The sequence below is a fragment of the Hypanus sabinus genome, chromosome 2 (genome assembly GCF_030144855.1).
Source record: "Hypanus sabinus isolate sHypSab1 chromosome 2, sHypSab1.hap1, whole genome shotgun sequence".
NCBI lineage: Eukaryota > Metazoa > Chordata > Chondrichthyes > Myliobatiformes > Dasyatidae > Hypanus > Hypanus sabinus.
In genome coordinates, this window is record NC_082707.1 from 83,168,538 (window position 1) to 83,194,310 (window position 25,773).

The 25,773-nt window shown below is 40.4% G+C and overlaps 1 protein-coding gene across 2 annotated transcripts in view; it reads left to right on the plus strand.

The window, feature by feature from the left end:
- uggt1 (UDP-glucose glycoprotein glucosyltransferase 1) overlaps positions 1-25,773 on the plus strand; it is a 180,228-nt gene that overhangs the window by 148,125 nt on the left and 6,330 nt on the right. For both annotated transcript variants that reach the window (XM_059949051.1, XM_059949058.1), the window contains 2 exons: positions 391-551; positions 8,467-8,581. In XM_059949051.1, the coding sequence (XP_059805034.1) occupies positions 391-551; positions 8,467-8,581 (276 nt within the window). The remainder of the gene's footprint in view (positions 1-390; positions 552-8,466; positions 8,582-25,773) is intronic.

Consider the following 25,773-nt stretch of genomic DNA (forward strand, 5'->3'; position numbering starts at 1 on the left):
TTTCCATTTGAATCAATTCCAATGCAATTCCTGAACTGAACGCCACACTAAAGATGCATTAAGGGTGTTTGCAGTTTGCTTTCAGGCAATGAGAGTTTGCAGTAAACTTTTGATTTAGATACAGATCGAACTCCGATACAGTACCTGACACTTCAACATGATATATATGGCTAGAAGGATGCTGCTAGGTGAATTGATTCTGAGTCATAACAAGGAAATTGTGCAAATGGGTTTTACAGTATTTCTTGCAATATCTTTGTTACATTTTAGCAGCATCACTGACTTTATCAGAAAAAGGTCTTGGAATGGTTGAAAACCATTCCTTGCCATTTAATGCACAACGAATTGCAAGGTTCTTTGCTTGATCAACTTGCCATTTTTTCCACACAGATAGTGCGTGCTGACTTAAAGGAGCTGCGCGAATTGGACCTTGAGGGAGCTCCCTATGGGTACACTCCTTTCTGTGATAGTCGTAAGGAAATGGATGGGTATCGGTTCTGGAGGTCAGGTTATTGGGCAAATCATCTGCAGGGAAGAAAGTACCACATAAGGTATGATCTTTGCAGCTTAACAATAGTTAAGTTATTGATCAGGAAACATTCAGCCTTTATTTGCTCTATTGATGTGTTAATATTAGACTATAATAGTATATTATTCTATTTTAATTTTATTGGTAGTAAAGTGCTTTGGACTACTCTCAGGATATGAAAGAAAAGAAATAGATGACTTCCTTGTACCTCCATCTGTTTACTCTCTGATTTGTCACTGCTTTTCTGAGTTTATGAGGACAGTTGGGAAAAGCAGATGAAAGCTTTGTATATGTGTTTTCTAAAGAATTTGTGGTGAAGATTAATACATGAGATGCGGAGAAATTCCTTTAGCCTAAGAGCTGTGAATCTGTAGAATTTGTTGCCACAAGCAGCTGTGGAGGCCAGGTCGTTGGGTGTATTTAAGGCAGAGATTAATAGGTCCTTGATTTGAAATGGCATCAAAGGTTACAGGGAGAAGGCTGGGAACTGGGGTTGAGGAGGAGGAAAAAAAGGATTAGCCATGATTGAGTGGCGGAGCAGACTCGATGGGCATGATGGCCTCATTCTGCTCATTTGTCTTATGGTCTTATGAAATGAAACCAAAACTGTGCACAGCTGCAAGAAAGGCAGTTTGACAATGTTCCATTGTTGACATCAGCCTGTGGCATCCATGCTGGTGTAGAACTCAAACACTTAGGACTAACAGATGTTGGAGGCTAGATTATTTGGGTGTGCCATCGGAGTCTCCATTTATAAGTCAAGATAACTTCTTGTTGCTCTTATTGGAAGTGCGGTTCTGACACCAAACTGTTCTCAGGTTTCAATGAGAGCAATCTTTCATAATGTACACTGAACTGCTAAATCCTTTTAATACTTGGCAGATTTCTTATCGATCGCTCCTATGCAGTAAATCCTTCTTTTGACTGACTGAGACAAATAAATTTCTTACATTTATACAGCATTATTATCAAAATGACTCCCAGACCTTTCTAAGTATATCAGTTTGGTGAGCTGAGACTGTTGTCATTTTCCATTCTATTTGTTGCATTGGCACCATTCTGCAATTCCATCATTCCTCGGGATGAGTAACTTGATACTAATAAGCTTTGAAACTTTTGAGAGCATTCTGATGTTAAGTTGCTGTAGTGGGAATGGGTTCCTTGCTTGAAATAAGAATACCTCTGAGCTGCTTCAACATACATTTGCCAGAGGTTAGTCTGGCCTTTAAGCCTCCAAATCTCTGCTGAGCCGTTTATGTTGTAAAACATCATATACATATAAATAACTTCAATTAAATTTGACACTTTGTAATTATTTTTATATTTGGTATGTGTAACTGCATGAATCGGTATGGTGTTTTGAGTGATTTTCACAGTTTATTTGTTTAAATTTTTGCTCTAGATTTTCCTAAAACCAATTACAAATATTGTTATTTAACTACAAATATTTTGAACAATTTTGAATACTATTGTTCAAAATTCAGAAATTGCTACTTGAGTTGTGTTGTTTCCCATACACTTTAAAAAGAGCTTGATGTCAGCCTCACTGAGATGCTTTAAGCAACATGGGATTACTTTGTTTATACAAAGGCTGTAACAAAGCATGCAGTGAATGTTAAGAAGTGTTCACCACAGATTAGGTTATCTTTTAATGATGTTGTGAGGACTAATTAGTAGCAAGAAATTGTTTCACAACCCTTCAATCTGATTGGTTTTGGCTATGTATTTGCTTACCTCATGCACTCAGACCCAGATGTCCAGTTTCCCTCTGTTTTTAATTTTCACTCTCAGCAGTTTGCAGTACAAAAACATCTGCAGACTTGCAAGGGCAAATCTATGTCATGCTTGGCCCAATTAATCGTGCTACCTGAACAAAATTAAAGCACTTTGCCTTTGTACAGTTATGTTTAGTGAGAACATTTCATCATTCACAACTACTTGATACAGCTTTAAAATCTAAAACAGCATTGTTCAGTGAGAAGAGAGAAATTCTTAGCTTTCCGTGAAGGGAGGCAAGCATGGCTTTCCACGACTGAAGTTGGCAACAACTATAATAACATTTGAATTTATTTGGTTTGGACATGCGTTTCACTTACAGATTAAGTTTATCTATTTACCTTAAATTTTTGTTTCCCTTATTGGAAATTCTTTTGCCTCTTGGCTGAATTTGATTGAGATATCCTGGGCCAGAGAGGAGATTGCCTCCACAGTTTATGCAAAATCTTGGAAACTGTAGAAGAGATTTGCCATGTTCACTGTTGACTGTCCCTCCATCTCTGACCACCTACACCTGCTTTTACTGCAGCAAATGATTTTTCATCTGCCTGGTTGTACTAAAGGGTCAAAAGAAAACAATATACTAGGACATCCTTTGTTAGATGCAAATCCTCCAACTCTTCCCTGAGCTTCTGTCATACTCTCCCAACCTCAACTTGTACTTGCACCAGGCCAAGAAGCATGAGTTGCTGCAGGACCTTTAATCTCTACTGTGTGTTAGTTTTTGCTCAGAGGTTCATAGCAATCTCTACAGCATTCAGGAGGACAAATGCAACCACCTCAGTTTCAGGAATGGGGAGGGGCATGGAAAGTATCGATTAGTGGATACCAAAGGTCATCATGTGTACATTTTGAGGTGGGTGGCATCCTAAGGCTTGTGTCACCAGTGCGAAGAGCATTTACATCCCATGTAAAATTTAAGAGCCAAGAATGACCAACAGCCACCTGAAAAGCCCCCACTCTCAGTCAACTTGCCTCAACCAAAGGAGGCATTTGGCAAACCAAACATTTCCATACTGCCAAGTTTGGCAGGATTAAAGCTAAGAGGGTGGGTTTTTCCTTTCACACAGTTAACCTCAAACCAGTACATCGGCCATTGAATTATCTAGATTTGAGTGTTATTGTTGACAGTGACCACCCCCAATTTTCTGTCAACAACAGTTACAAGCTGCTTTCCATTTCCTGAAGACATATCAAAGCAATTCACAGGCAAATCATTTCAGTTTTGTTCTCTGGTGAAAATGCATTGCTTTCATATACTGATGATTCTGCAAGTATTAAATTAGATATATGTGTTTATAAACTATGATTGTTTTTGTTGATTTAGCTGTCCACCTGACCAGATTACACCTCAGTTTAGTAAATCAATTGCTTCCAGTAACATACCACTTCTCATCACTGCACTGAAATGTTAGTTTTTTTGCAGGGGAAAACCTGGTTTAGGATTGCATCACATTAAATGCATCTTTTACAAGGAGTTGCAGTGCCACCATGTGACAAAGGAAAACCCTGCCTAAACAGAGTAAATCATAGACTACAAAGAACACTTTGAGCTTTATCCCTTCCAATTCTGGTTAACATCTCAGTTGGTAACCATACTTCCATACTTCTGATCTCTCAAGAAAGGAAAAACATAATTGTTTTCAAAGAAAGAAGAAAGGCACTTCCATTTCTGGATGTTCCATCTCACCTTGTTGAAGTGAACTGCAGCTGCTGTACTGCAGACAATATAGTAGTAGCCAGTTTACACACGACATACTCCCACAGATACCACTGTGGTGATATCCAGATAATCTGTTCTAGTGATATTAACTGAGGATAAGTATTGGCCAGGATGCCAGGAATTACCCCTTTGTTCCTTTTCAAAACAGTGACCAGCTGGCATTTCATGTTCATTTGAAATACACTGATGATTTACTGTACTGTTAAAAATAATTGTCCCTCAGTTGCTGGATTGAAGCCTGATTTTTGTGCTCTCACAAGTAAATAAATTAACCCATCCAGCAGAGACTTGCCAAATAGGAATAATGTAAAATTAATTGTTAGCAAATGTGAATAAGTAATGAACAATAATAAAATGGACATTGGATTCAACAGCAAGTGCTGGCAATAAATCATAGCCTAAACTGCACACATAGTTGAAGATGTAGACAAATTCAACTACCTCGGAAGCAAAATCAGTAAATCAGGAGGTACAGATGAGGACATCAGAGCAAGGATCGGAAAAGCCCAACATGCCTTCACAACCCTGCGACCTGTTTGGAGATCTACGGCCATCTCTGTCAAAACTAAGCTCCATATATTCAGCTCCAATGTGAAGGCCATCCTGCTATATGGATCCAAAACATGGAGAATCACTAACACCAGCTGCAACAAGATCCAGACCTTTCTCAACAAATGCCTCCGGCAGATCCTCCGCCTCAAGTGGTACGACAGAGTGTCAAACCTAGACCTATGGAAGAGAGCAAACCAAGAGCCCATTGTATTCCAGATAAGGAGGAGGAAGTGGAGATGGGTCGGCCACACCTTGAGGAAGAGCCAGTCGAATGTCACTTGACAATCACTCGAATGGAATCCACAAGGGAAGAGAAGAAGAGGTCGCCCAAAGCAAACCTGGAGGCGTAGGCTTTTGGATGAACTGAAAGCCACCGGCCAAACTTGGGAGACTGCAAAAACATCTGCTAGAGATCGCAGGAAGTGGAGGATTTTTGTTGAGGCCCTATGCTCCATAAGGAGCGAAAAGGATTAAAGGTAAACTGCACAGATTTACAAAAAAATGATTTAGTTCCTTTGGGAAAGTAAACAAGCAACATTGCTTGATATGCAACAATAGAGTCTATCTTTAAAACAATGTTTTTGATAATTTGTGATCAAAGCATATGCTGTTCAATGTTATTCATCTGTTGGTGCTGCGGTAACTTGAAGCAAAGATAAAGTACTGTGCAGAAGTCTTAGGCACCCTAGAATTTTGTTTTAGATGTTTATTGTTTGGCTTCTGCATTAGTGTGTCAGTAGAAAAGAATGAATTTTAAAAAAATAAAATGTTTCAGAGAAATTTTTGTATTTTGTTCAAAAGTAACAATATTAATAGACCACTTTTCAATAAGAGCTTAATTACTTTGCAGGTATATAGTCCAGTACATGGTTAAACAAAGATGGCAAACAAGTGCTAATGATCAGTGACATGATGAGTTTAATGAATTAAGCAGATTAACTGAAATGGAAATGGGTGAGGAAGGAATCAAACCAGGCAAAGAGCAACCAAACTTAAAGGTGCAGCGTGTGCAGATTTAACCTTCAAATCATTTCTCTTGCTTATACCATAGCAAGAGTGAGCAAGGCATAAGATGGTTGTCTTTGCATCAGCAAGGTCTCTCCCATGCAGAAATTTCGTAGCAGACTGGAGTTTCAAGATACATTGCCCAATTTGAGGACTAGAAACACAGTAGTCAGTCACGGAAACTGAACACAACAGTCGAGAGATGCAACAAGCTGATGTCCCTTTTAAATCAGAAGAAATCCAGCACTGCTATCAGCTCTGAACTCACAGAAACCACTGGAAACCAAGTAGACATCTCTTTAGTCCGGAGAAGAGTTGCTGCCAGAAAGCCATTCCGCTGAAGTGAAAGCAATGCCGAAAGACTCACCTCCGCACAAAAACACAAGGACTGGGATGCTGAACAATGGCAGCAAGTGCGCTGGACCAACAAGTCAAAATTATATCAGTCAAAATTTGGCTCAAACAGGAGGCTGTTGGTTCATAGAAAAGTGGAAAGCACTAAATGGTTTCTGCTACTTTAGCTGTCTGCTTCATCACTAAGAAGTACTAAAGATATGAGTTTTCTGCCTTGGAGAATAAATAACCCAACTATGTGAAATTATATCTGTCCCTGTTCCCTGTAATGACATGCCAGTAAGTTTATCAGGGGCCAAAATTTTTTAATTTCCATTTCTCAAACCAATAACTTTCTTTCCTCTATTTATCAGCTTCAGCTTGGCACTGCAAATTTTTAAAGTCCTTTGATTTTCCAGTTAAAGATTCATTTCTGTTCTCCAAGTCCCAAATGCGGTTTTGTTTACCATTAGGTTATCTGTTTATCCCTCCTGCACAACACAACTGAAAACAAAAAATGAACACCTGCAGGGTGCTGTGGTAGTGTAATGGTTAGCACGCTATTACAGCTCGGCTATCGGAGTTCAGAGTTAAATTCTGGTACTGTCTTTAAGGAGTTGTATGTTTTCCCCGTGACCACGTGGGTTTCTCCAGGTGCTCCTGTATAGTCCAAAGATGTACTGGTTAGTAGGGTAATTGGTAATTGTAGGTGGTCCTGTGGTTAGGCTAATGTTAAAAAGGTGAGTTGAAGGCAGTGCAGCTTGGTTGGCCAGAAGGGTGTATTCTGCACTTTGTCTCTTAAAAAAAGTTCAAATACAGTGCTTATAAAAAGTATTCACTCCCCTCCCCAGAAGTTCTCCTGTTTTATTGTTTTACAGTATTGAACCACAGTGAATTTAATTTGGCTTTTTTGACACTGATCAACAGAAAAAGACTCCTCTGTGTCAAAGTGAAAACAGATCTCTAAAAAGTGATCTAACTTAATTACAAATATAAAACGCAAAATAATTGATTGCATAAGGTTCAACCCCTTCAAGTCAGTATTTAGTAGATGCAACTTTGGCAGCAATTACAACCTTGAGTCTGAGTGAATAGGTCTCTGTCAGCTTTGCACGCCTGGACACTGTAACTTATCCCCATTCTTCTTTAAAAACCTGCTCAAGCTCTGTCAGATTTAATGGAGATCGTGAATGAACAGCCTTTTCAAGTCCAGACACAAATTCTCAATTGGATTAAGGTCTGGACTCATACTTGGCCACTCCAGGGCATTAACTTTGTTGTTTTTAAGCCATTACTGTGTAGCCTTGGCTTTCTGCTTGGGGTCATTGTCATGCTAGAATACATATCTTCTCCCAAGTCACAGTTCTTTTGCAGACTACATCAGGTTTACCGCCAGGATTTCCCTGTATTTTGCTGCACTCATTTTACCCTCTACCTTCACAAGCCTTCCAGGGCCTGCTGCAGTGAAGCATCCCCACAGCACGATGCAGTCACCACCATGCTTCACATTAGGGATGGTGTGATTTGGATGATGTGTGGTGTTCGGCTTACAGAGTTTAATCTGATAGCCAAGGAGCTCAATTTTGGTTTCATCAGACCATATGACCTTCTTCCAGCTGACTTCAGAAGCACCCACATGTCTTCTGGCAAACTAGCCGAGATTTCATGTGAGTTTTCTTCAACAGTGGCTTTGTCTTTGTCACTCTTCCATAAAGCTGCGACTGGTGAAGCATCTGAGCCACAGTTTTTGTATGTGCAGTCTCCATCGCAGCAACTGAAGCTTGTTCAGAGTTCACAGTTGTCACAGGTCTCTTGGAGGCCTCACTCACGAGTCCCCTTCTTGCACAGTCACTCCGTTTTTGAGGATGGCTTGCTCTAGGCAAATTTATAGCTGTGCCATATTCTTTCCATTTCTTGATGATTGACTTTACTCCAAGTGACTCAGAAGTTTTCTTGTATTCTTCTCTTGACTTGTGTTTTTCAATAACCTTTTTGCGGAGTTGTTTGGAGTATTTTTTTGACTTTATGGTGTAGTTTTTGCCAGGATACTAACTCACTAGCAGTTGGACCTTCCGGGTATAGATGTGCTTTTACTACAATCAGTTGAAACCTTGGCTGCACCAGTGGTTATTTGGTGTGCCATATTGAAGGGGATGAATACATATGCAATCAATTATTTTGTGTTCTATATTTGTAATTCATTTATATCACTTTGTAGAGATATGTTTTCACATTGCCACAAAAGAGTTAAATCCATTGTGATTTAATGTTGTAAAACAATAAAATATTAAAACTTCCAAGGGGGGCAGTGAATACTTTTTATAGGCACTATATAATAAACCTGCAAAGGAAGTCTGATGATTAGGAAACTCTGATCCACAAAAGATTATGGTCCAACGAACTTCACTCCAATTAATTTGATCGGTTGTCTTATATAAAGAATGCATTGTGCAAAAGTGAAATTACTCACTAACCTGGTATGCTGTAATCATGTTTATGGTGATTTCACTTAAATATGAATGCCACTTTAATTGTATTCTCTTTTTAGTGCCTTATATGTAGTGGACTTAAAGAAATTCAGAAAAATTGCTGCTGGCGATCGACTCAGAGGACAGTATCAAGGCCTCAGTCAAGACCCCAACAGCCTGTCCAATCTTGACCAGGTTTGTGTGCATGGTTTTATTGCTGTACTATGGGAAGAAGGTAGGAATATGCATATCATTTGTGGTATATGCCAAGACTAATCTGCTTAGCTGTTTACCTTTTACGAGGATGTGGATATTTTTGTGGCTCAGATTCTAAATTCTAGGAAAATCTTGGACAATTCAAAGGTATCCACTACTTTCTGAAACTGAAAATCCAGGTAAAGCCTCATTGATGTTCGATTGATGTTGAGGGATCTATTGAGTTGTAAATGGCGTCATGTGGCAAGCTGAAAACTCAGAATCTTCTATGCAAAAACATCTGTGTTGGTGCTCTTTAGCAAAAATCCTGTTCTTTTCAATTTATCTTAATCACGATCCCTAAAAAGTGAAAAATAATTCCTCCCTCATCTTCCTCACTAAATTTGTTGTAGTTGATGTACCTCACTGTATTGATCCATTGTTATTTGTAGCTCTTTAGTAGAAATTGGATGTTTTGTTTTTAACATTGCAATAATAACAGCACTAAAAACTAAATTATAGTGCAGTTTGGAACAATCCATAAATGCTAAATGTGCAAAGTAAATGCAAGATTATATTGTATTAATGTGCCACTTATCCTTCAATACTTGGAAAATCAGGAATTCAAAATACTTTGCAAAAGGAGCCCAAATCTTAATAATTTTAACCTTATCTCTGTTGAAATCACTCCACTTGGCTAATTCAGTGTTTTCAATTCAGTGAAGACAGTGATTTTGCTATACCATCATTAGACCTGGATGATTGTTTCATCCTCTGGAACAGTAACTGGTGTATTTGATTATCCAAACAGTTCTGCTATTATCAACTATCATTCCTCTTAAAATCTTAAGATTTAAGATTAGTTAATGTCATTTCCAGTACACAAGTGTAAAGAAGAAAATAATTGTTCAGATGCAATGTACCACAAAATAACACAAGATAAAGAATGCAATAATGAAAAATAACAACAAATATAAATATATAAAATAGCTCCTATGCATAGATTGTTGTATATTCATAAAGTGATGCCAGGCACAAGAGTGTCTGCATAAGGTGGAGGTGTTGATCAATTGTATTGTTTGGGAAAAATAACTGTTTTTGAGTCTGGTGATCCTGGCATGGATGCTACGTGGCCCCCTCCCTGATGGGAGTGGGACAAATGGGCCCATGAGTAGTATGGATAGGATCCTTCATGATGTTACTGGCCCTTCTCTGCACCTTTCTGTATATATGCCCTTGGTGCCAGTGATGTGTTAGGCAGTTTTGACAACCACTGTAGAGATTTCTGTCTGCTGCGGTGCAGTTTGCATACCATGCAGTGATGTAGCATGTTAGAAGGCTCTCTACTCCACATCTGTAGAATGATGTGAGTTATAGGTGTGCATAGTCCAGCTGTCTTCAGTCTCCTCAGAAAGCAGAGGTGTTGTTGAGCTTTCCTGACTGTGTAGGATGTGTTCTGAGACCATGAGAGGTTGTGCGAGGTGTGCTCTCCCAGGAAGTTTCCACTGCTGTGGCACCAATGTAAAGAGGAGTGTGGGTGGTGCAAATTCTCCTGAAGGTGATAACCATTTCCTTTGTCTTGTTGGCATTGAGGAAAAGGTTATTTGCCCAGCACCAGGCCTCGCTCCCACCTCCTCTTTCTAGGCCATTTCATCGTTGTTGGTGATGAGCCCTCCCACTGTCGTATCTTGACAATGCGGTTACTCAGGTGTTTGGCCGTGCATTCAGTGTGTGAGCAGGGTGTGCAGCAGTGGGTTCAGCTCACAGCGCATTTTGAACTTGTGAATTCCAATTTTAAACTCCTTAGCTAGTTGAACAACCTCCTTGGATCTACCCTGTTGAGCCTTCTATATTTACCAGGAACCAATGTGACGTGTCTTTGCTGCACTTCCTCTTTATCTTGCATTTCCTTCTTTAGTTCAGCAGATAAAAATACTCAGTACTTTAGGGGAGACAAAACTGACTACAGATGCTAGAATCTGAAGCAAAAAGCAAACTGCTGAGGCTATCTTAGTGAGTCAGGCAGGTCTGTGGAAGGAAATGGATAGTTGTCAGAATGAACTGCAGATGCAATTATGGAACGTTGATTCATATTTTTTCATTGTCCATGAAATATTTCTAAAATCAGTGCAAGGGAATTAAGTTGTGTGGGTGCAGCCCACACTAAATTGTAGATCTCATTCAGATTTATGTAGTGAGTTGGGTGCTATTGATGTGGCCCATTATTGGCAAGTAAGTTGAGGATAAACATTTTAGCCCTCTAGATAAGCTGGCCCTTGATATTTTTCAGTCAGCTTTTCTACCTTTCTTTCTCACATTGTAGTATTCCAAGCTCCAATGCAAGTAAGTTTGCCTTACTGTTTATCCTATGAACACTAATTGGCTCTTCTCCTTAACGTGTCTTTTGCATTCTTTAATCTGTTTGTTCCCCCAGTGAACTCCTAATCATGATAGTAGTTATTCTGTAAAATAAAAATACAACCAAATTTATCCTCATTGGTCATCAATTCAATTTATATTTTTACTCTTATTATTTTTCCTTTGTGGAAATTTTAGGAGAGTGCTTGTTTTTGTCTTTCAAGTTAACAGCCTAGTGTTTCTAAGATACATTATTCAGTTCTCCTAAATGTTCCTCAGCAAAATTTCAAAGAGCTTCATTGTATAATTCTGAGTTTATGTGAGTTTATTTTGACCCAGAATGATAACAACAGATTTGGAAGACAGAGTATTGGATAAAAACTGATCAGCCAAGCCTGCAAAGGGGCAACAGAGGACTTGATCCCTGGCTCTTCCTATAATATGATTTTATTTCCATAATCACTTTAATATTTTAGTTGAACAATTTTCTTCTTATTTGACCTCTGTTGTTCCTTTGCAGGCTTGCATAATCCAGTCTTATCCATTGCCCTCACATGGCTCTCCGTTGGAAATAGCAATCGTTTAGGGAGCAAAGTCTGAATTTTTGTTATCCCCCCCAGACATAATGAGACACTTGTAAATGATGCCTTGCCAGGACAATCAGTCTCTGCAGAGACGAGGAAAAATAATTCTATTTTTAATTAAATGTCATGAGAAATGGATTTTTTCTCCTAAATGCATCAAATTGTACCATTTTTAATTATAAATTTACAGTGAGTAATGCCAGTTCACCCACTGTAACAGTGTGATATAATACAACCTTTAATGCAATCGGCATTGTTTAATGCTTCTACATTAACCCACAAGTGTGTGTAAAAAAAAAAAGCCAGTTCGTTTTTTTTCCCTGTCTTATGGATGTAAGAGCTTCAGCAGGTTAGATTCACAGTACTTTTTTTAATTAAAATCTTTCCTCACATAGCTCTTGAGGAAATTATTAATGTTGAAAATTGCATGCACTCCACTAAGCTTTTTAATAAAAGAGCAGACCACTTGAAAGGTGTATTATTTGCCCAATTATTTCTATAATTCATAATGAAATTTATACTTCTGCTAATTTTGCAATTTGAGCTTTCCCTCCAACTCTCAATGCCCATGATCACAACCAAAATTTGTGCAAAGCCACATCTATGATATGAAATTTGTGTTTCTGTCTATGATTAAAGTGGGTGTTGCATGTTTAGTAATAGATGATCACAGCAGCAATTTTACACCATTAATCTGTTGTGTGCTACTGCTGCTCAAAAACAATAAAAACATCAAATCATGTTTTAAGGGCTATAATTGAACTATTAGCCCCAATTTATCATTGCAAAGGCGCCAAATAGTATGGAAATATGCTAACAATACAAATATCTAGGAACGATAATTTTTACATTAATAATCCTCTTGAGCAAATATGACTTATTCAGCATGATAACCTGATACTAATGTGTTGTTTGTATTATGCAATATCAATGATAGTAAGGAACAGTGACCCATAATTTGCTGTTACAGTGATAATAATGACAAATGCCATAATTTTGACTGTTGCATTTTACAATGCTCTCTGATGCATTTGGGCTGTAGTTTGCAGAAAATAATCAGGACATGTTACAGCAAGCATAGCTGTGGATTAGAAGCAGCCTGAATACTGTCTGATGCATACCCAAGTTACAGGAGGCCAGCACAGATAGATGAGGGATTATTTAACAAAGACACATTTATCTGATAACATGGGAAAGAATTGCAGAAGTGCCCAAATAATTTAATTTATTTTCACGCTGAGGCAGTGTAAATATATAGGTGAGAGATTATAAACAAGTCTGTATTTCCTGAGCTGTGCAATCCAGGGCCATGTCTTATTAATTGTTTCCATCCATGTTCGCTGCATATGATAAAGTGATAGCATACAATATATGATCAACATAAGAATACACTCATTTAGATAAAAGCATTTAGTGCTTGGTTGTCAAATACATTTTTGGATTTCTCAGTTGAAGGATAAGACTTCAGTAAAATTACCTGGAACAGATAAGTAGAAGTCATACCCTTGGGTAGCCTGATAAACAATTGGAAAATTTACTGATTAAGTTTGCTGAAGCCACTCAGTTAATGGGGTATTATTACAGTAGCATTAATTCAACAATTAAGTCTTTGTACTAGTTTAGCAAAGCTGGAGGATGTGTGGAATTATAATAATTAGCTTTTCAACGGTTATAGTGAGAGTTAGTTTGATGAGAGAATCCCAGTTTATCATAGTGTGACTTAAACTTGCTGTGACTCAACTTGACTCAACCAGATTTCCAATCCCCTCCTATATGCACATTTGATTCGGCCTACAACATTGGTGTCATCAGCAAACGTGAATACGGCATTGGAGCTCTGCTTAGATGCAAATTGTGGAGGAGATGTTGTTGCCAATCTGAACTGACAAGTCTACCAGTGAAGAAATTGAGGGGCCAATTGCACAAGAAGATACTGAGGCTAAGGTATTATTGATTAGTTTTGAGGGGGTGACGATTTTGAATGCTGAGTTGCAGTAGATAAAGAGCAACCTGATGTATGCATCTTTGCTGTCTGGATGTTGAGTGAGGAGTCAATGATATGGCATCTGTTGTTCCAGCAGGCAAATTAGAGCAGATCCAAGTCACTTCTCAGGCAGGAGTTCATATGTTTCATCTCTAAGCACTTCATCACTGTGGATTTAAGTGCTACTGACCGACAGTCATTGAGGCAGGTAACCAGTCACCTTGGGCATTGGTACCATTGAAGCAGGTGAATAGCTCAAACCATGGAAGTGAGAGGTTAGAGATCTCAGTGATCTCTAACCAGCCAGTTAGAGATCACTGAGATCCCAGCCAGTTGATCAGCACAAGCCCTTAGAACTTGGCCAGGTATCCCTTCTGAGCTGGATACTTTTTGTGGGTTCGTCCTCCTGAAGGCTGCTCACATGTCAGCCTCAGAGACTGAAATCATAGGATCGTTGGGGGCTGGGGGAGGTTATGATGATTCCTCCATGTTTTGACAGTCAAAGCAAACATGGAAGTCATTGAGTTCATCTGGAAGCTAAACCCTGCCGCAACTGTTGAGCATCCTTCGTTGATTCAGGTTTAGTCCTAAATTGCCACTTTGCTTGTGAGCTAGATTCCCAGAGATTGCACCTTGACCTCTTGTAATTTTCTTGGTCATTGGATTTGAATGCCTCTGATCTGGCTCTCAGCAGATTATGGATCTCATGGCTTCTGATTGGGGAATTCTTTTGAATGATTTTGTGGGGACACAATCATCTATAACTGTTTTAATAAAGTCTGATACAATCATGGTGTATTCATTGAGATCCATAGATGAGTCCTTGAACACAGCCCAGTCCACTGACTTGAAGCAGTCCCGTAGCCACTCCTCTGCCTTCTGCAACCACATCTTCATTGTTTGAATCTCTGCTCTTTAGCCTCTGCCTGTATGCAGGTAGGAGGACAGCCAAGTGACCTAATTTACCAACGTTAGGTGACCATGGCCAGAAAATTGGTGAGATCAAGAGCATGTGAGGTGTCATGAATGTATTAGGTGGGAAGGGACTGAACCTAGGGGGATAGAATGGACTCAAGGTATGCAGAAATGAGTTCAATGGGTAGGAGCAGGCATAGGTAACAGGCCTATCTAGACAGTCAGGTTTGTGGATCTTGGGTAGGAGGTAGAAATGACCAGTGCAGGTTAAGGGAATTATGAGTTTGGTGGCAGTGGATGGGAGTTCTCCAGGATTGATGAAGTTAGTAATGGTGTGGGAGACCGTTGGTTCTGAGTGGGGTCTTTTTCAAGGGAGTAGGTAAGGGGAAGAGTCTGAGATTTGTCGTCTGGCCTCAGCAAGGTAGAGGTCCGTCCACCAGACTGCAACAGTGCTCCCTTTGTCTGTGGGTTTGATTGTGACGTTGGGATTGGAACAGAGAAAGTGAAGGGCAGTGTGTTCAGAGTGGGTAAGGTTCAAAGAGAAGAGAGGAGTCTGAAATTGAGCCGGTGATGTCTCGTCAGCAATTAGAGATGAAAAGATCCAGAGCAGGGTGTCCAAGAAGAGGAGAGTGGGTCATCGGTGCAGTTTGTGGAATTCTTGCCAAAGAAGTGGGTTCTGAGACAGGGGCGTCAGAGTATCTTAATGTCATGGGTGGGCGTAGAACTCATTGAGCTGCGGATGAAGGGGGATAAAGGTAAGGCCCTTGCTGAGGACAGAACATTCCGTCTCAGAGAGGGGAAGGTCAGAGGGAATGGAGAAGACACAGCAGGGATTAGAGTTGGGGTCAGAGGGGGGAGAAGAGTTGGTGGTATCAGATGAGTTGTGGGGAGGGTTGGGGTGTGTAGGGAATGTAGGAAGGTGGAGATTTCCAGAACCCAAGAAGTGACGGGGAGTCTGAGAGACTCGGGGCTGGAGAGTGATGGTGGGGAAAAGAGGCTTGGGGGCTCAGCAAGGAAAATCGCAGCCTGGGGTTGGTGACATGTGAGGCCCAAGCTGGAACTGGAGCTAGAGGCTGCATAATTCGCAGTCTGAAGGCATCCGCTGTTGTTGAAACTGGAGCTGGAGACAGCCGGAGTTATGTCTGAGCGTCCATTCTAAAATTTCAGTTGCACCTTATAAGTTAAGATGCAATTTTCAGTGGTTATCAAGATATGTAAAAAAATATGAATTTGACACTTAATGACTGATATCATTATTGTTTGCAAAATGCATCCTGTGGAGCACTAAGTGAGTCGTTGATGGCAGCTTCAACTGCCTTAGCTGTTCATTTGCAAATTCTAGCCATTGTATCCATTTTATTGATTGTGACGGTAAGTACTAACAGTCCTGCATTACAGTTGCAAATCTGTGTTTTAGTATTCTTTCTTTCAAAAGTCCAGCTAACTAAAGGTGATGTTAAATTCACAATATATCGAATTTTAATATAAAATTGTGATAAAGATTTCACTACTGTGTAATTCTGCTATTACAAAGGGCTTTGAATAGAGAATAGCTAATACTGCTTTGCAGTTGTTGGTTACTACAGGAATTGTTAGACAATAGACAATAGGTGCAGAAGTAGACCATTCGGCCCTTCGAGCCTGCACCGCCATTCGGAGATCATGGCTGATCATCTACTATCAATACTCGGTTCCTGCCTTGTCCCCATATCCCTTGATTCCCCTAGCCATAAGATACCTATCTAGCTCCTTCTTGAAAGCATCCAGAGAATTGGCCTCCACTGCCTTCCGAGGCAGTGCGTTCCACACCCCCACAACTCTCTGGGAGAAGAAGTTTTTCCTTAACTCTGTCCTAAATGACCTACTCCTTATTCTCAAACCGTGCCCTCTGGTACTGGACTCTCCCAGCATCTGGAACATATTTCCTGCCTCTATCTTGTCCAATCCCTTAATAATCTTATATGTTGCAATCAGATCCCCTCTCAATCTCCTTAATTCCAGCGTGTACAAGCCCAGTCTCTCTAACCTCTCTGCGTAAGACAGTCCGGACATCCCAGTGTTAACAAATGTAATACTGATTAATCTTAATAAAGCAGACAGTTTACAGTTCAAATTCTTTTTAGACATGTTTTGTAGCTGAAGTATTCATTCAAAACAGTGTGTACCGTCTTGTTAAGGTTGCTGTGAAAATTGAATCAGGACATGAGAAAAATGATGCTGACAACTTAAAAGCACACATTATCGTGATTGCTTTGGACCTGGTACCTCCTTTGTGACTTGTGATTTATGCACTGTTATTTGATGATTCACAAATCATACAGTTAACATGATCCCATTTGATAACTCCTATAATGTTTCTCTGTGACTCCAGAATGATTGTTGATGGGCTTTGAGTACTTTTTGTGTCACTGAGGAGAAAATGGTTAAGTTATCTTATGATCACCTGAGGTTGAGGTTTATTTTTGGAATGACTCTCTATACAGGCTACACAGAACGAAGTATGTATGGCCTAAAGAAATTGCACCTCTCCAACACATTGTCCAATATTCTTTCATGTAGGCTTGCTGATGCTGTCAGACAGAGCTTAAACTAGCTGACTCTAGATTCAGAAGGGGAGCAGAATAGACAAAAAAGGAATCTGGACATGCTGAATATTAATACCTGAACAGAAGGCAAAGCACAAACATATTTTATATCTTATGTATGATTTAACTGTAGCATAAACATGAGCAGGAATGATAACTCAGTGTTCCTGCTTATCTGAGATAGCGGAGGATAAAGAGTGATTAACAATTTTAGTTCTGGAATAATCATTGTGAGAAAAAATATGTTAATATCACATCAGGCTATACATGTTGAACTGCAGAATTGAAAAGGGGCAATCAAGATGCTGTAATGTACTATGGACAGTCCAAGGTAGAGCAATTTTGTGATGTGCAAAAACATTAGCACAGTAAAAGTAGGAGATTTCAATAACCCTGCTATAAATTGGTATAAGGTACAGAGGAGAAAAATACAACATCTGAGAGTATTCCTTTTAAACAATTTCTTACAAGTATTACAAAATACAGACTTAGTTTTATGGGTTGAAGCTGGGCATTTGGTATGAATAATAGAGAAATCTTACAATGGTCATAACTCACTTAAATTTGTCATTGTGAAAAATGCTAAAGATAAAGGTTTTAAAGTGACAAATGTTAATTGGCTGACTACTGGTTCAGTAAAAGTGCATTGGAACAGCTACTTAAAAGTAATTTAGTGGTAACCATGAAAGTACTCAAGACAGAGATTCAAGGGATTCCAGATTAAGAAGTTACCATATATTAAAAAAATGTGAAACTGCCAAAAGCTATAGAATGTACTGTGGAGTATCAAGAGGGAGATATATGTGAGAGTGGGAGCCATTGTAAAAAGCAGGTCTCATTGCATGTGAGTTTCCCTATGAAGTAACAAGAGGGAGATCTGTTTGAAAGCAGGAACCATTGAAAAGAGCAGGTCTTGATGCATGTGAGTTTCACTTTGGAGTAGCAAGGATGAGATCTGTGTGAGAGCAGGAACCATTGAAGAGAGCAAGTCTAACTGCTTTGTGTTTCACTTGGGTCAATAAAAAGAAATTAGGTTTAAGTGGAGCGACCATTATGGTACATTCATTGTCAGAGCACGACAGAGTTAAGAGAGGAGAACTGAGGCTTTGGCTCAAGATGTTTCAGTGAGAAGTGGTGGAAGCCAAGGCCACAGAGGCCATTTTGAAGCAACCATTGTGTGAATAGGCCAGTGTAGGGGTTTGAGGTCTGAGGCTATGGCTCAGAGGCACAGATGAGGTTATACAATCAGGTAAGGTATTTTTTTGTAGTAGTTAATGAAAAGGATGCGAAATTACAACTAATTAAATTAAGTAGGGGTGTATGGTGGTTCCAGATGATGAAATCTGCAGGAAATGTTGGTCGCTCAAGAAACTCGGGTTCAAAATGATAACCTGGAATTTGAGCTTCGTACAGTATAATGCATTGGGAAGGGGAAAGTTATCTGGACACACTTTTTTTCAGGAGGCTGTCACACCCATTAGGTTAACTACTTCAAATCTGGTCTGTAGCCAAGAACAAGAGGGTGTGACAGCTAGTGAGCTAGCTAAGGGAATCCAGAGATAGTGCTGGAGGACCCTCAGTCCTTGACCTTGTCCAACAAGTATGAGATTGTTGCTTCCTGTGAGAATGACAGTGGGGGCTGTAGGAAGGATGAGCAACAAAACCATGGCACCTAGGTTCAGGGAGCCATTCAAGAGGAGAGTTGTAATTTGGAATAACATAGTAAAGAGAATATACACAGTTTTCTTTTGTAAGGACCAAGAGACACTAGCATATGTTGTCTAGCTGGTATTGGGGTTCAGAACATCTTACCTGACTGTAGAGTGGGAGTGGGTGGGGAAAGATTCCATTGTTGTGGTCTATATGGGTATCAACAATGTATGAAGAACAGGGAAGGAGGTTCTGCTGAGAGAATTTGAGCAGCTAGAGACTAAAATAAAATACAGAACAAAAAAGGTCATCTCTGGATTGTTATCTGAGCCACATTCAAATTGGCACAGGATTATAGAGTGCTAAACATGTGGCTCAAAGGTTGATGCTGGAGAAGTGAGTATGAATTAATGGAACATTGACAAAGTATTGGGGAAGGAAGGAGCTGTTCCAATTGGATGAGCTCCATCTGAACCATGTTGGACTAGGGTCCTACCTGGTTGCAGAACTGGGGCAGTGGGTAGGACTATAAACTAAATAGCAGGGACTGGGTTTAATAGCTTGGAAAAGTAAGGATATAGAAAAAGATAGGAAGAGGTTATTAAAGTCATAATAAAGAAGTTTAGAAGGATAAGAATTTAACATAAGGCAACGTGGAAACAAAATTGAAAAGAGAGATGGTGAATACAGGACCGAAGATGTTATATTTGAATTCGTACAGTATTCAGAGTAAGGTAGATAATTTTGTAGCACAGATAGAAATTGCCAGATATGATGTTGTAGGCATCACTGGATTAAATATCACAGCTGGGAGTTTTAACATCCAAAGATATGCATTGTGTTGAAAGGACAGACAGGTGGGCAGAAGGAATTAAACCACAACTTCAGAAAGAGGTGACATAGGATCGGAAGGTGCAGAATCCTTGTGGGTAGAGTTAAGAAACTGCAAGGGTAAGAAGACCCTGATGGGAGTTATTTGCAGATCTCTGAACAGTGACCGAGATGTGGTGTATAAATTATAGCGGGAGATGGAAAAAGCCTGCCGGAAAGGCAACATTATGTTAGTCATGAGGGCTTTCAATATGCAGATAGATTGGGAAAATCAAGCTAATGCAGGATCCCAGGAGAGAGTATCTGTGGATTTTTGGAGAAACTCGTGGTTGAGTCCACTAGGGGATCAGCATTCTGGATTGGGTGTTGTGTAATGATGTCATTAGAGAGCTTAAGGTAAAGGAACCCTTGGGAAACAGTGATTATAATATGATGGAATTTATTCTACAATTTGAGAGGGAGAAGCTAAAGTCAGATGTATCAGTATTACGGGAGAGTAAAGGGAATTACAGAGGCCTGAGAGAGGAGCTGGCCAAAGTTGATAGAAAGGTGCCACAAGCAGGGATGACAGCAGAACAGCAATGGCTGGAGTTTCTGGGAGCAATTCGGAAGGCACAGGACAGATAGATCCCAAAGAAGAGGAAGTATTCTAAAGGCAGAATGACACAACTGTGGCTGACAAGGGAAGTCAAAGCAAAAGAGAGAACATATAGGAGCGAAAATTAGTGGGAAATTAAGAGGATTAGGAAATTTTAAAAAAACCAACAGAAGGCAACTAAAAAAAAACACAAGGTGGAAAAAGACGAAATATCAAAGTTAGCTAGCCAATAATATCAAAAGTGATACCAAAAGCATTTTTCAGATATATAAAGAGTGAAAAAGAGGCAAGAGTAGATATTGGACCACTGGAAAATGATGCTTAATAGTAGCAGGGGGAAACAATGAAATGCCTGACAAACTGAATAAGTATTTTGCAGTAGTCTTCACTGTGAAAGACATTCATTGTATGCCAGAAGTTCGAGAGTGTCGAGGGGCAGATATGAGTTCAGTTGCTATTACTAAGGAGATGGTGCTTAAGAAACTAAAAGGTCGCTGACAGGATTGTAGAAATATTAGCAATAATCTATCAAAAATCAGTAGATTTTGGCATGGTTCCAAGGACTGAAAAATTGCAAATGTCACCAGTCTTCAAGAGAGGAGAGAGGGAGAAGAAAGGAAATTGAAGGTCAGTTAGTCTGACCTCAGTGGGTGAGAAGGTGTTGGAGTTCAGGATGTAGTTTGGGGGTACTTGGAGGCATGTCATTAAATAAGCCAAAGTCGGCATGGTTTCCTTAAGAGAAAATCTTCCCTGGAAGAAATCTGTTGGAAGTTTTTGAAGAAATAGCAAAGGAGAATTGGTGGATGTTGTATGCTTGGATATTCAGAAGGCCTTTGACAAGGTGCTGCACATAAGGCTGCTAAACAAGATGAGAGCCCAGGAGAGATACTAGCATGGATAAGCATTGACTGATTGGCAGTAGGCAAAGGGTGGGAATAAAGGGATCCTTTTCAGATTGGCTGTCGGTGACAAGTGATGTTCCACGGGGTGTCAGTATTGGAACTTCTTTTTACTTCTTTTTACATTCTGTGTCAGCAATTTGGATGATAAAATTAGTAGCTTTTTGGCCAAGTTTGCAAATGAAGGTAGATGGAAGGGAAGATAACAAGACCATAAGACATAGGAGAGAATTAGGCCATTCACCCATCAAGTCTGCTCCGCCATTCCATCATGGCTGATCCCGGATCCCACACAACCCCCTACACCTGCCTTTTCATCGTATCATTTGATGCCCTGACCTTTCAGGAAACTACCAACTTTCGTCTTAAATATACAAATGGACTTGGCCTCCACCGCTGTCTGTGGCAGAGCATTCCACAGATTCACTACTCTTTAGCTAAAAGAATTTCTCCTTACTTGTGTTCTAAAAGGCCAGCCCTCAATTTTGAGGCTGTACCCTCCAGTTCTGAAAACCCCATCACAGGAACCATCCTCTCCACATCCACCCTATCTAGTCGTTTTAGCATTCGGTAGGTTTCAATGAGATCCCTCCACATTCTTCCAAATTCCAGTGAGTATAGGCCTAAAGCTGCCAAATGCTTCTCGTATGTCAACCCCTTCATTCCCTGAATCATCCTCGTGAACCTCCTCTGGACTCTCTCCAATGACAACACATCCTTTCTGAGATGTGGGCCTAGAACTGTTGACAATAACAAGTGCTACCTGACCAGTGTCTAATAAAGCCTCAGCATTATCTCCTTGCTTTTATATTCTATTGCCCTTGAAATAAATGTCAATATTGCATTTGCCTTCTTTACCACAGACCCAACCTGTAAATTAACCTTCCGGGAGTCTTACACGGGGACTCCCCAAGCCCCTCTACACCTCTGATGTTTGAACCTTTTCCCCATTTAGATAGTGGTCCAGACTATTGTTCCATGCATTATTGTACATTTCCCAACACAGTATTCCATCTGCCACTTTTTTGTCCATTCTTCCAACTTGTCCAAGTCTGACTGTAATCGCATTGCTTCCTCATCATTACCTTCCCCTCCACCTACCTTCGAAACATCCACAAACTTTACCACAAAGCCATCATTTTCATTATCCAAATTATTGACAAACAATGTGAAAAGTAGCGCTCACCATACTGACCCCTGAGGAACACTAGTCACCGGCAGCCAACCAGAAAAGGCCTCTTTATTCCCACTCGCTGCCTTCTGCCTGTCAGCAATTCTGCTATCCGTGCCAACATCTTTTTGTAAGGCCATAGGATTTCATCGTGTTAAGCAGCCTCATGTGTGGCACCTTAGCAAATACCTTCTGAAAATCCAAGTGAGTGACATCCACTGCCTCTCCTTTGTCCACTCTGCTTGTTACTTCCTTGAAAAACTCTACCAGGCTTGTCAGGCAAGATTTCTCTTTACAGAAACTATGCTGACTTTGATTTATTTTGTCTCCAAGTGCCTTGAAACCTCATTCTTAATAAGAGACTCCAACACTTTCCCAACCACTGAGATTAGGCTACCCTGGCCTATAATTTCCTTTCTTTTGCCTTCCACCCTTCTTAAAGAATGGAATGACATTTGCAATCTTCCAGTTCTCCAGGACCATGCCAGGATCAAGCGATTCTTGAAAGATCATGACCAATGCATCCGTTATTTCTTCAGCAACCTCTCTCAGGACTCTACGATGGAGTCCATCTGGTCCAGGGTGACTTATCCATCTGAAGATCTTTGAGTTTGTTTAGCACTTTTTCCCTTGTAATAGCAATGGCATTCACTCCTGCTCCCTAACACACACAGACCTCTGGCACACTGCTAGTGTCTTCCACAGTGAAGATAGGTGCAAAGTACCCATTAAGTTCATCTGCCATTTTTTCATCCCTCCATTACTACCTCACCGGCATCATTTTACAGTGGCCCAATATCAACTTCCTTTTCCTCTTTATATAACTGAAAAAAAACTTTTAGTATCCTGCTTTATATTATTTGCTAGTTTGCCCTCATATTTCATCTTTTCCAATCTTACGGCTGTTTGATTTGTCTTTTGTTGGATTTTAAAGGCTTCCCAATCTTCCAACTTCCCATTCACTTTTGCTACCTCATATGCCTTTTCCTTGGCTTCCCTTGGTCCTTAACTTCCCTTGATGAGGAAGCAGAGGCTGCAGAAGGACTTGGATTAGGAGAATAGACAAAGAGATGGCAGGTGAAGTACAGTGTCAGGAAGTGTGTGGTCGTGCACTTTGGTAGAAGGAATAAAAACATGAACTATTTTCTAAACAGGAAAAATTCAAAAATCCAATGTGCAAAGTGATTTGGGAATCCCTTTGCAGGATCTCTGAAGGTTCATTTGCTGGTTGAATTGGTGGTGAAGAAGGCAAATGCAATGTAAGCATTCATTTCAAGAGGACTAGAATATAAAAGCAAGGATATAATGCTGAGGCTGTATAAGGCTCTGTCAAGCCCTCGCTTGGAGTATTTTGAGCAGTTTTAGACACCTAATTTTAAAAAAAGGATGTTCTGACATTGGAGAGGGTTCAGAAGAAGTCCAGGAGAATAATTCCAGGAATGAAAGGATTATCACACGAGCAGCAATTGAAGACTCTAAGCCTGTACTCACTAGAAGTTAGTAGAATTGGGAGGGGGATCTCATTGAAGTCCATCAAATGTTGAAAGGCCTAGGTAGACTGGATATGAAGAGGATGTTTCCTTTGGTCGGGGAGCCTAGAACCGGAGGGCACAGCCTCAAAATAGAGGACATCCATTTAGAACAAAGATGAGGAGGAATTTCTTTACCCAAAGGATGGTGAAGTGTGGAATTCTTTGCCACAGGCAGCTGTGGAGGCCAGGGCACTAGGTTCATTTAAGACAGAGATTGGTAGGTTCTTGATTAGTCAGGGCGTAAAAAGTTATGAGTCGAATGCAGGAGAATAGTTTGAGAGGGAAATGGATCAGCCTTGATGAAATGACAGAGCAGTCTCAATGGGCTGAATGGCATAATCCTTCTGTGTGTTACAAACTTGTGGAATAGGTGGAACTGTGCACAATACTCAAGCTGCATCTCACGAGTGTTGTGTGCACTTCTATTTGCCACATAATGAGAGAAATGTGTTTGCATTGTAGAGTGAGAAAGTCTTTTTCCAGAAGGAAAAAATGGTTCAGTAACAATGGCAAACATGAGTATGGCCCTGAATGGTAGTGAGAGAGGAGATGTAAGGCTAGGTGCACCAACATTCAGGAACACCTTGCCCTACATCTTCTTTCTCAGTACCATTCAGGGTACACCTCCTCCCTCACTACCATTCAGGAACACCTGCCCCTATACCTCTTCCCTCAGTACCATTCAGGAACACCTGCCCCTATACCTCTTCCCTCACTACCATTCAGGAACACCTGCCCTTATACCTCTTCTCTCACTATCATTTAGGGTACACCTGCTTCTACACTTTCTCCCTCACCACCATTCAGGGTCCCAGCAGTCCTCCCAGCTGATGCAGCATTTCACCCGCAAGTCTGTTGGGTTCCTCTACTATATCCAGTGCTCCCAGCGTAGCATCCTGTATATCGATGAGACTCGACATACATTGGGAGACCGCTTCACCAGTGTTCCGTCTGCCTGAAAAGGCGGGATCCCCCTGGAGCCACCCATTTCAATTGCACTTTCCATTCCCATCCAATGTGCCAGTCCATGGCCTCCTCTACTGCCATGATAAGGCCACACTGAGATTGGGGGAGCAACACTTTCTTCTGCCAGGGTAGCCTCCAAGATGATGGCATGAACATTGATTTCTTGGACTTCCAGTAATTGCCCCCCTTCCCTTCACCATTCCCCATTCCTGTTTCCCTCTCTTACCTTATCTCCTTACCTGCCTATCACCTCCCTCTGGTGCTCCTGCCCCTTCTTTTTCTACCATGGTCTTCTGTTCTCTCCTATCAGATCCCCCTCCTCCAACCCTTTATCTCTTCCACCAATGAACTTCCCAGCTCTTTTACTTCACCCCTCCCTGTCTCCTCATTTCACCTATCACCTGCCATCACGTACTTCTTCCTCTCCTCCCTTCCACCTTCTTACTCTGACTTCTCCCTTCCTTTCCAGTCCTGAAGAAGGGTTTTGGCCCAAAATGTGGACTAAGAATGGCAGATGCTTAGGATGATAAGCATGTTCTTCCTGTTCTTGGTGGAATAATGTATAAATTGTATAAATCCTAAACCCAGTTGATCGCGTTCTGAGTCAAAAACACATAGGATTAAGTCCATTTGTAGATTTGAGTAGAGAATCCATCACTTTAGTTGTAGTGGTTCAAGGGCATCACTGTGTCATATGCCTTCTTGAGACTAAACTCATTGTTTTCTTCAAAAAAAACAGGAAAAAAATCCAAGCCAGTGTTATGAAGAAAATTTCCCCAATTAAATAAATAGTTCTAAAAAATCTGCAGATACTAGAAATCTGAAATAAAAATAAAGTACAGGAAAAAATTAACAGACCAGAGAATACTCCGTGGAAAGAGAAACAGGTAGCATTTGAGTATCCAAATGGAAGAAAAACAGAGAAACACAGGCAGAAGTGGCCACTCCTGATGCAAGCAGAAAGAAAAAGTGAATTACCTAAATTTGGAAAATTCAGTGTTGAATCCTGTTGGCTGTATTGTGCCTTGGTGAAAGATGATATGTTATTCCTCAAGTTTGCACTGGTTTCATTGTAACAGTGCAGGAGATCACAGACAAACATATAGTTGGGAATGGGAT